At 36.6% G+C, this 11,725-nt stretch overlaps 1 protein-coding gene across 1 annotated transcript; it reads right to left on the reverse strand.

The window, feature by feature from the left end:
• Positions 1–3,251: 3,251 nt before the first annotated feature.
• LOC148576719 (uncharacterized) lies at positions 3,252–5,503 on the reverse strand. Its single transcript, XM_088502774.1, has 4 exons — positions 5,442–5,503; positions 4,997–5,156; positions 4,615–4,871; positions 3,252–4,503 (listed from the first exon to the last, which is right to left on the reverse strand). The coding sequence occupies exons 1-4, from the start codon at positions 5,501–5,503 to the stop codon at positions 3,252–3,254; spliced, it is 1,731 nt and encodes a 576-aa protein (XP_088358900.1).
• Positions 5,504–11,725: the final 6,222 nt, after the last annotated feature.

An 11,725-nucleotide genomic window follows, 5' to 3' on the forward strand; every position in this document is an offset into this window, starting at 1 on the left:
TTGTAGATTCCTTTAATTCTTGCAATTAATAACGTTTGCCTTTATTGCCTTCTATGTGTTTGTTAAAATGTTTCTTCTAGTTATGAGGTAGATTTTGTTCCTCTTGGCTTTGGTTGAGTAATTGGTGACGCTTGAGTTATCTAATTCCTTTGTTGATTGATAATTGGAAGTTGCTAATTGACTTGAATGTCACTAAAGCTAGTCTTTCATCTAGATTTGGCTAGGACTTGTGATATCAAGTTAATTCCTCCACTTAACTTTCCTTCATAGTTAGAGGTTAACTAAGTGCGAGCAATACACAATTCTCATCTCAATTGATGATAATAACTAGGATAGGACTTCTAGTTCTCATACCTTGCCAAGATCTTTCTTAGTTGTTAGTCTATTTCTTTTGCCATTTACAATTCTTGTTTCTTATCTCAAAAACCCCAAAGATACTTCATAGCCAATAACAATAACACTTTATTGCAATTCCTAGGGAGAACGACCCGAGGTTTGAATACTTTGGTTATTTTTATTGGGGTTTGTTTTAGTGACAACCAAATTTTTTATTGAAGGAATTGTTTGTTTGTTTAGAACTATGCTTGTAACGAGATTTCATTTGTGAAATTCTAAACCACACACACAATTTTTCTCTCATCAAAATGGCGCCATTGCCGGGGATTTGCAATGGTGTTATGTTATTGGCTATTGTGAATATGTTCATATTGTGAATATTTATCTTTTAGGTTATTTCTAGGTCTTGTTAGTAATTAGGAGTTTACTTTTCTTTGCCTTTTTGAGATTTTTTTTTGATTTCCTCTTTTCCATATGAATTATCATCCTTGTGGTTTTGGATATGGTTATGACTATGTTGTAGGTAATTGAAACTTGAATGATGGCTCACATTATGGGAGAGATGAATTCTTAAGAAGGGAGCCACATCCATATGAGCAATCACCATGGCAACCTCCTCATTCAAGCTACTTTGATGGTAATCCCTCCTATAATGCATATCATTCCAATGGATATGATGGTTCTTATCATGATTATGCCACTCAACCACCATTATTCCATGCACCATACTCTCAACATAGTCCTCAAACACCATCATTCGAACCACCATATTCTCAATCCACATCCTATTTCCACCAATTGCCTCCACAAAATCCTAATCCATATTCCCCTATGCATATCATTGTGATAATTATGAACAAGCAACCATTGAATCACCACCACCCCAACATCTTTACCCTTCAAACCAAGTTCCCATGGATGATACACTTGGTATCATTCCTCAAGAGCAAGAAGAGCTCCAAACCGCACTCACTAGTTTTGCCTCTACCCTCCAAGAACTTATGTTTCATATACTTCCACCTTCTACCAACCTCCAAGCTTTAGTGCATCTCCTCTTCAACCACATGATGAATGTGAGAAATCAACCAAGGAGAGGAGCATGAAGGAGATTTTAGATTCTCAACTTGAGAACAAGGAAATGAAGTGTGTTTTGCAACAAGTGGAAGGGATGGAGATTGTTGAAGTAGAAAAAGTTGAAGAAGACCTAGGGGAGGTTAAACAAGAAGGAAATTCCATCATTGAAGACAACTCTACACTAAGTGACAATGGTGATCTTATTGAAGACTCTTTCATTGAATGTGAAACCGATGTTGAGGAGGGTGCGCAACCTCCAACACATGACTTGATCAATGAGGAAGAGTTGAAAGAAGTTAGAAAACAAGAGAAAATTGAAGGAAGTTGTCAAAAGATGGAAGTCATCAAGGAGGAACCAAAGGAAGTGGAGCCTACAATGTCAAGACCATTGGATATTTCCCTTGCTAAGTCACCATCCAAATTACAAGTTGAATGGGTAACCATCTCATCCTTTAATTTTCTTGGCCCATATCAATATGCATTGTTAGAAACGGATGGTCAACTTAGAACTATATGTGGGTTGGAAAGTAGAAAAGAGTTGGGTGTTGGTTGGCGACAAGAAGCAAGGTGCATAGTGGAAGGAAGCTTAAATTTTAGGATTAAAAAGTGGAGTGGAACTCAAGTCAATGGAATTAGGATGATGAGTAGGAGTTACAAAGAGAATTCAATAAGTTTGTCACCCTATTGGAAGCATGAAGATCAAGAAGAAAGGGGGTTGACAAACAAAGTATGGGACCCTGGAATATACATAGACAACCATCAACTTTGGGGCCTTGTCACTTACTTAAGCCTCCTTGAAGGCCTTGTGCTCTCAATTTAGGATTCCGGAGGCTATTGGAAGTGCAAACATTGGTGGGGATTTAAGGAAGAGTTCAAGCACAAGACACCTTGAGAGGAGCTCCCCAAAAGTCCAACTTAAGGACAATAAACAAAAGTGCTAGGTGGGAGACCACCCACCATGGTAAACTCTTTCCATTCTCTTGTATATATACTTAATAAGTGATTTGAGTTGCCATTATAGGTAGTTTTTCTCTTTTCTATACTCTTATACATTTTGTTTTGATTGAGAGGTCGTTGTAGTGTGTTTTGATTAGTTAAAATTGTTGAACACTTAGGTTGCTTGAAGTGTAAGTTTTGTTTGTTTTGTTTTTGAAATTTTTTCATAAACTTAAAGATTTTTATTAATTTTGAATTTTAGTTGCTTTAGAATGTTTATAGGTTAGGAGAGTGTTAAATTCTGTTTTTTTGTTTCAAAAAAAATTTCAATCCACGCTTAAGCATGCATGATGCTTACGCGTGGATTGCACTTCCGCAACTCCTGGTTCAAAAACCCGAGAGTTGTGCAAGATTTGTGCTGGAATTGTGCTGGGAACATAATCTCAATCCACGCGTAAGCATGCGTGAAGCTTACGCATGGATTGTCCCTACTGCATCCACGCGTAAGCATGTGTGACGCTTACGCGTGGATTCGCACCCTATTTTTCTCCTTTCTCCTTTCTCCTTTCTTCTTCTTTCTTCTTTTCTTCTTCTTTCTTTCTACCTTTCTTCTTCTCTCTTCTTCCTTTCTTACTTTCTTTCTACCTTTTCGAACCTTTTCTGGGTAATTAAATTATTATTTTATTAAAGCGGTTATTTTAGTTCTTACAAAGTGCTAGACATGATCACAAACGTCAAAAAAGCTAGGAAAACTATGAAAATCAATGACAAATAAAATCAACTAAAAAAAAACTCAAACTAAAGGAAAACTGAATTCAAAATGGAATTAAGCTAAAGGATACTCATGGTTGGGTTGCCTCGTAACGAGCACTTCTTTACCGTCATTAGCTTGACGGACAACTCCTCTAAGGAGGAGGATCATAGGGTCTCAGATCTTCACCCCTCATTGTGAACTTCTTCTCTGTGCTCTCATAAATTACCTCAACATGCTTCAAAGACAGGATTCTATTCACAATGTGTGGTATGACTGGACTCTGAGTGAAGACTACTCTCATGCCAGGTGAGAAGTCCTCAATAGGAATTTTCTTATTCCTCCCACCTTTGGGTACTTTCTTCTTGGGGCCTTCTCCATCTTTGGTGGGTGGTAAATGTCGAACACCAAACTTAGGTTTTATGTCAGGGAGGACTGTATGGCTTTCCACCAAGTGAGAAGGCTTGAGCTCTGAACTTTGTATGCCAGTGCCTCCTTTGTAGGAGAGTGGAGGAGGTTTAAAAATCTTGAATAATATGTAGTCCTCCCACTGCCTCAGAACCAAGTTTCCTCTCTCCGCATCGATTAGAGCTCTCCCAGTTATTAGGAATGGCCTTCCTAGGATGATGGGATCATCTATCTCCTCTCCTGTATCGAGTATTACAAAGTCCGCAGGGAGGTAAAGGTCTTCAACCATTACTAGTATATTCTCCACCAATCCATATGCCCGCTTCAGGGACTTGTCTGCAATCTCTAGTGAAATCCTTATGGACTGTACCTCTAGGATCCCAAGATTCTTCATCAGAGAAAGAGGCATCAGATTTATGCTTGATCTAAGGTCACATAGTGCCTTCTCAAATGTAATGGTCCCAATTATACAGGGAATCAGGAAGCTCCCAAGATCTGGTATCTTCTGGGGCAGTTTTTTCTGTACTAATGCACTGCATTTCTTGGTCAGCACCACAGTTTCATCTTCCTTCAAGGCCTTCTTCTCAGAGAGTACGCTTTTCAAACAAGCCATATAGGGAGGCATCTTTTCCAACACCTCTGCAAAAGAAATATTGATTTGTAACTTTTTGAAGATTTTCAAGAATTGAGTGAGCTTCTCATCCTTGGTCTCTTCTTGCAGTTTCAGAGGGTGTTGTACTTCAGGATCCTTCACCACCACTGAGGCATGCAATAGTGTGCTTTCAATCTCCTCTTGAGCCTTTTTCTTCTTCAAATCCTCAGTAGTAGGCTTCTCTTCAAGCTTGGCCTCCTTGCCTATGAGGAGGGCCTTGCACTCTTCCCTCGGATTCACCTCTATGTTGCTTGGAAGAGTGTTAGGTCTCTGAGGCACCCACTTACTCAACTGACCCACTTGCATTTCCAAGTTCTGAATTGAAGATCTAGTCTCTTGTATAAAGCTGTGAGTGGTCTTAGAAAGTTCAGAGATTATTGTGGTTAAGTCAGAGAAGCTGTGTTTTTGAGGGGACTCTTACTGCTACTGAGAGGGCTGGAATTGTCGGTTATTAAACCTGTTCTGATTAGATCTGCCCTGGTTATTGTTGAAGCTCTGTTGAGGCTTCTGTGGCTGCTCCCTCCACCTAAAATTAGGGTGATTCCTCCATCCCTGATTGAAGATATTCGAATAGGGGTCATTGTTATGATTTCTAAAGGAATTTTCTATGTAATTCACTTCCTCCAAGGTGGGTTGAGCATTGCCATAGGCGTCCTCTTGAGTGTAGCTTCCAGTCATGTCAAAGGATGCATATTGAGTATTGACAGCTGAAACCTGCATCCCGGTCAAGTGTTGAGAGATCAAACTAATATGTTAGGCATGAGCTTGTTTTGAGCCAAAATGGCGTCCAGTGTGTCAACCTCCATGACTTCTTTCTTCTATGTAGTCTCAGTGTTCACAGGGTTCCTCTCAAAAATGTAAAGATACTGGTTCTTGGTAACCATCTCAATAAGCTCATTTGCCTCTTCAGGCATCTTCTTCATGTACAGAGAGCCACTTGCAGACTGATCTAATGACCTTTTGGCCATCTCAGAGAGGCCATCATAAAATATCTGCAGCCTGGTCCATTCAGAAAACATTTCAGGAAGGCATCTCCTGATCATCAGCTTGTATCTGTCCCAATCTTCATAAAAAGACTCTCCATCTTTCTGTCTAAAGGTTTGGACATCCACCCTAAGCTTGGTCAGCTTCTGAGGTGGAAAAAAATTGGTTAGAAATCCAGTGACCACCTTATCCCACGTGTCCAAACTTTCATTTGGCTATGAGTCAAGCCACTGCTTTGCTCACAGCAAAAGGGAAGAGCATGAGCTTGTAGACCTCTGGATTCACTCCATTCGTCTTTACAGTGTCACAGATCTGTAGGAAGTTAGAGATGAATTTGTTGGCATCCTCCTGCGGGAGTCCATGGTACTGACAATTTTGCTACACCAAAGTGATCAGTTGAGCCTTAAGCTCGAAATTATTTGCACCAATGGTAGGTACAGCTATACTATGCCCATAGAAGTTAGGAGTGAGTGCAGTGTATGAGCTAAGCACTCTCCTTGCTTGCTCCCCAGCATTCACGTTTCCACCATTAGCGGTCATGGTGCGCTCTTCAGCTTCCTTTTCAAAAGTCTCCTTGATATCCTCTCCGGCTTTGTAAGCTTTGGTTTGTTGCAAACGCCACCTCAAGGTCCTTTCGGGTTCAGAGTCAAACTCGAGAAGGGGTTTCTTGTCCCTGTTCCTGCTCATAAACAAACAAGAAACAAAGAAAAGGTAGGAGTCTCTATGTCAGAGTATAGAGAACTCCCAGTGAGATATCCTATGTAAAAAGAATTAAAATAAAATAAAGTAAGCAATTAACCAAAAAAATTTCAAAAATAAAGATGAACAATTAACCTAAAAAATTTTGAAAAATAAATAAAAAATGCACAAAGTTTCAAAAGTAAAAGAGAAAATACTAAAGGGACACCAAACTTAAAATCAGAAATTAAAAGAAAATAAACAAGATAAAATTCGAAAATAAAGAAAAAACAAATAAAATAGAAATCGAAAATTAAAAAGAAAGGTAAATAAAAAAATTAATAAAAATACCTAATCTAAGCAGCAAGACAACTGGTAGTTGTCAATCACAAACAATCCCCGGCAACGGCGCCAAAAACTTGGTGCAGAAAATCAAATTTCCCACGGCTTAACCAACAAGTGCACCGAGTCATGCAAGTAATACCTCAAGTGAGTGAGGGTCGATCCCACGAGGATTGTTGGACTGAGTAAGCAATGGTTGTCTAGTTGGACTTAGTCAGGCGAATCGAAAAGGTTTTTGGTGAGTTGCAATTCGCATAAAGCAATAAACAAGCAAGTAAAGAAAGCAATAAGAAATTGGTGTGAAAACAGTAAGAGAAAACAGTTAAGGTCTCAGAGATGTTACTTTTTCGGATTAAAATATCTTACCAACTATTTTAACAATAAGTGATTCATTCTATGGCAAACCATAAATGTCTAAACCCTAATCTTTTAGTGATTTAGCCTCCTCTAACCCTCATCAACCGCCACTCTCATGGTCACTTAACTCAGATTAGAGGGTGAAGTTCAGAAAACTAGTTTAGCACCACAAAAACCCTAATTACCCAAGACTAACAGGATTATATGTCACATATCCAAATTAGTTCGTGCAATTAGCGATTTAAGAGGAATTTGTTTCAAAGATATAGTTCAAGCGAGATAACTCTCTCGAGAATCACAAGAATTCATGTAGAAAAGGGTCATACTCTCGTTCCACACAGTTCATAAGATTAATAATGAAAACAATCCTTAGAATTGAATCAAACAAATTAAAATAGAAGAGTAATAGTTCTAATCCATAGAAATAAACAGAGCTCTTAACCTTAACCAAGAGGTTTAGTTGCTCATACTTACAGAGAAAATGAATTTGTCGTCTAATGATGCTTGATGCCCTAGGGAGGGTGCATCTTATTCCTTAAATAATAACCTTAAACTAAATGCTAGACCTAAAAGATATTATTTGTAAATAAAATTACAAAAGAAAATAAAATAAAACTAAGAAGTGCTAAGTCCATGAAAGGTCGAAAGAGAGGGTGACTTCGGCATGCTCTTGGCGTTTTACGCCAGAGATAGGCGTGTAATGCCCCATGGGGAGTAGAGTTGTACACGCCTGAGTCCCCTGGTGGAGCTAAACGGCAGGTGGGTGTTTAGCTCCCGGGGGGGTGCTGCAGCATTTCTTTTTTTTGCTCCAAACTCTGCCAAATTGCTCCGAATTTCACCTGAAATCATAAAAATACTAAAACAACTCAAAGTAGCATCCAAAGAGGATTTTTGCACTAAAATCAAGTAAAACTAAATAAAATCTAACTAAAAGCAACTAGAAGATGCCAGTAAAAAGGTTATAAGATGCTCACGCATCAATTACCCCCTCTTGCTACCTCGTCCGACCGCTCGGCATTTTTGGGTGACAAGTTCCTAATCCCAACATTTTTGCATTTCATTTTAGGTCTTTTAGGATTTTTGGTTGCATTGCATATGTATATATTAAGCTTAGTCAAAATCATGATATTTTCCAAGGATTTTATCTATAGGGCACCTCAATTGAAAAAAAAAATTTAGAACTTGCTTGAAATATATACTTTATGGAACATGATTTTTGAGCTAAGAACACAAGCATGTGAGATTTGAGCCTAATTGTGTGGTTACATCATATATAACCACTTATTTTCATTCTTGTGTGCATTATTCTCTTCCTATGATTGTAATCTTTGATTTGTTTAATTCTATATGTCCATTATTTTGTGTATACATGCATTTATATGGTTAAGGCCATTGTTCAAATAGCTCACTTACCCAAATAAGCCTACCTTTTATCTTCCATTGATAACCAATTTGAGCATATGCTTATCCCATTTGTTCTTAATTGTAGCACATTACAAGCCTAAGTGAAAAACAATAAATATCCCTTAATATGGATCTTTGATTAGCTTAGGCTAGTGAGAGTGTTTATCATTTGATTTTGGGAGAGTTGGGAACATTGGGTAGAGATAAAAGTGTATTTTTGTATTTGTGTTGAGAATCTTGGGAATTGGGTACATACTCATGTATTAATCATGTGTAAACCATATGCATTGATGTTCTTGTATATATATATTTTATGTTCAAAAAAAAAAACCTCGTTGCATAAGTGTAAAGAATCAAACAAATCAAGGATTACAATCATAGAAAGAGAACAATGCACACAAGAATGAAAATAAGTGGTTATAAGATGTAACCACACAATTAGGCTCAAAACTCACATGCTTGTGTTCTTAGCTCAAAAACCATGTTCCAAAATAAATTCTTCAAGCAAGTTCGAAAAGAAAAAAAATTTTCTTTTTTTTTTCAACACCAATTTTTCAATTTTTATCTTTGTTAGTTAGTTGTTGCATTGTATGATAGGTTGCATGCTAGTTAGAATTTGTACATATTTTTCATCACTTCTTTTTATATCAGGACTACTTGGTTAGGGTGATGATTTCTTTTCCAAGGAAATGGTTTTTAGGGCACCCTACCAATTTGAAAAAAAAAATTTTCTTGTCGAACTTGCTTGAAGAATTTATTTTGGAACATGGTTTTTGAGCTAAGAACACAAATATGTGAGTTTTGAGCCTAATTGTGTGGTTACATCTTATAACCACTTATTTTCATTCTTGTGTGTATTGTTCTCTTTCTATGATTGTAATCCTTGATTTGTTTGATTTTTTATGTCCATTATTCCATGTATATATGTATTTGTATGATTGAAGCCATCATTTCATTTAAGTTCATTTACCAAAATAGCCTACTTTTCATCAACCATTGTTAGCCAATTTTGAGCATATTTAATCCCTTTTGTTCTTAATTTTAGCACATCACTACCCCTAAGTGAAAAACAATAAATGTCCCTTAATTTGGATCTTTGATTAGCTTAGGCTAGTGAGAGTGTGTATCATTTGGGTATGGAAAACTGGGGACATTGGTTGAGGTAAAAGTGTAATTTTTATTTTTGTTAAAATATTGGGAATTGAGTACATATTCATGCACTATACGTAAAGCCATATGCATTGATACGTTTGTATATACTTTAAAAAAAATGATAAAGAAAAAGAAAAAAAAACATATATATATATATATAAGAAAAAAATATAAAAAAAGAAAAAAAAGAAAAAAAAATAAAAATGGGACAAAAATACCCAAAAGTAAAGTTTAATAAAAATCAATGCATATGGAATGTTAATTAAAGAGAATTCATGAGTATGTGAAAAAAGTGGGAATCATGGGTAGCTAGGTTGTGTATTAGAATTGTATAGGTTGTTACATGTGTTAGGTGAGAGGTTAGGCTAATCAAAGATACAAATTTCAAGCTCACTTGACCATATGCATCCTTACCTTTACCCTAGCCCCATTACAACCTATGAATAAGTCCTCATGATGAATGTATGCACGCATTGAATAATTGTTGATTGTTAGAAAAAAAAAAACAAATCCTGGAAAGTATGATTAGAGGAGAATTGAGTGAATCGACCCTATACACTAGAGCAACTAGAGCAGATACACTTCCGCTGAGGGTTCGATGCTTAATTACTTGTTCCCGGCTTTCATGAGCTTTCTTCTTGCAAGTCTACTTGTACTTCATTTTGATATTTGAATTGGTAGAGTTTGTGAGTCGTCATATGACCTTTGGCCTACTTGCTTATATATGTTCTTCGATATTGATTTGCTTTTAACCAAGTAGGTAGAAGCATTTTGCATTTAGTTGCATGCATGTAGATATGTTTATATAGTTTCTTTGCATTAAATAAATGTTCATACCCCTTTCTTGTCCTTCTTTATTCTTAGCATGAGGACATGCTTAGTTTAAGTGTGGGGAGATTTGATAAACCCCGATTTTGTGGTTTATCTTGTGCTTAATTTGGGTGGTTTTATCAACTTTTCTCACATTTATTCAATGAAATAGCATGGTTTTACAATTCTCCCTTGATTTGTGCTTAAATGTAAAAATATGTTTTTTAGGCCTTAAAATAGCTAAATTTAACTCACTTTAATTCCATTCGATGCCTTGATATATTTATTGAGTGATTTCAGGTTCATAAGGCAAGTATTGGATGGAAGAAGTGAGGAGAGAATCATGCAAAGTGGGAGAACTCATGAAGAAATAAAGGAACCGTAAAGCTGTCAAGCCTGACCTCTTCGCACTCAATCGACCATAACTTGAGCTACAGAGGTCCAAATAAAACGGTTTTAGTTACGTTGAAAAGCTAACATCTGGGGCTTCAAAATGATATAAAATTTGCCATAGTTTCCTGACATATAGAGGCGCGCACGCGCCATGTACTCGTGCGCACCGATGGAGCTGCGTGGGTCCACTTTTTGCACTTCATTGGGGGCGATTTCTAGCTCATTTTGGGCCCAATCCAACTCATTTCTGATGCTATTGAACCCAAGGATTGAAGGGGAAATGAACCAAGTAGTCATTATTTTAGTTTTCATCATGTTTTAGGATAGAATTCTAGAGAGAGAAGCTCTCCCTTCTCTCTAGAATTTAGGGTAGTTTAGGTTTAATTTTCTTAAATCCAACTTTTAATTCTTGTTTTGATTTAGTTTCTCCTTTTAATTTCTTGTTGTTACACCTCTACTCTTCTAGTTTTACTTGTCATTTCCTTTATTTTGTCCTCTTTTATATTTATGAACAATTGTTGGATCTCATTTTTCTTTAATGCAATTTTATGTTTCCATGTTTCTTTTATTGCTTATCTTAGTTGTTATTATTGATTTCTTGCTTGTGGTAGTCATGGGTTTCCTTTAATTCTTGCATTTTATGATGTTTACTTTTCTTGTACACTAAGTGTTTGTTAAAATGTTTCTTTTAGTTTTTGAGAAGTTTTCTTGGCTCTTGACCTAGGCTAAGGGAATTAAGTGATCTTGAGTCATTGGGTCTCAATGATTTGGTGATTTGAGAACCCTTGGTGATCAATTTGATACTCATTGATGCCAAGCCACTACTAATCTAATTAGTAGGTAGGTTGGGACTTATGGGTTGATGTGATCAAGCCTATTTGATGTACTTCAAGCCTAGGAGTAGATATTACGTACTTAAGGCTTTTGGAAGTAGACTTAATAGATTAGCCTCTCATAATTATCAATATTTGGTATGTAGACAAGGATGGTGATCTCAATTATCTATGTCTAGCCAAGAGTTCCTTCTATTTCTTTTATTAGTTCTTGTTATTTTACTTTCTTGTAATTTATATTTTCTTGTCAAATTCCAAATCAAACACCCCCTTTGTTCTTCATAGCCAATAATTGAGCACTTCATTGCAATTCCTTGTGAGACGACCCGGAGTCTAAATACTTCGATTAATTTTCATTTGGAGTTTGTTATATGTGACAACCAAATTTTTGATGTGGGAATTGTTTGTTGGTTTAGAACTATGCTTACAACGAAGTAATTCTTTCTATAAGAAGAAAATCTAGACCATCGAGCAAAACTCATTATCAAAATGGTGCCGTTGCCAGGGAGTTGCAATGGTGTTATATTATTGGCTATTGTGAATATGTGAATATGTTTGTCTTTTGCTTGTTTGTTAGCCTTTGTTAGGATTAGGACTTGTTGCTTATTTTTGTAG

This window comes from Arachis ipaensis, chromosome B1 (genome assembly GCF_059453495.1).
Source record: "Arachis ipaensis isolate K30076 ecotype BB chromosome B1, ASM5945349v1, whole genome shotgun sequence".
NCBI lineage: Eukaryota > Viridiplantae > Streptophyta > Magnoliopsida > Fabales > Fabaceae > Arachis > Arachis ipaensis.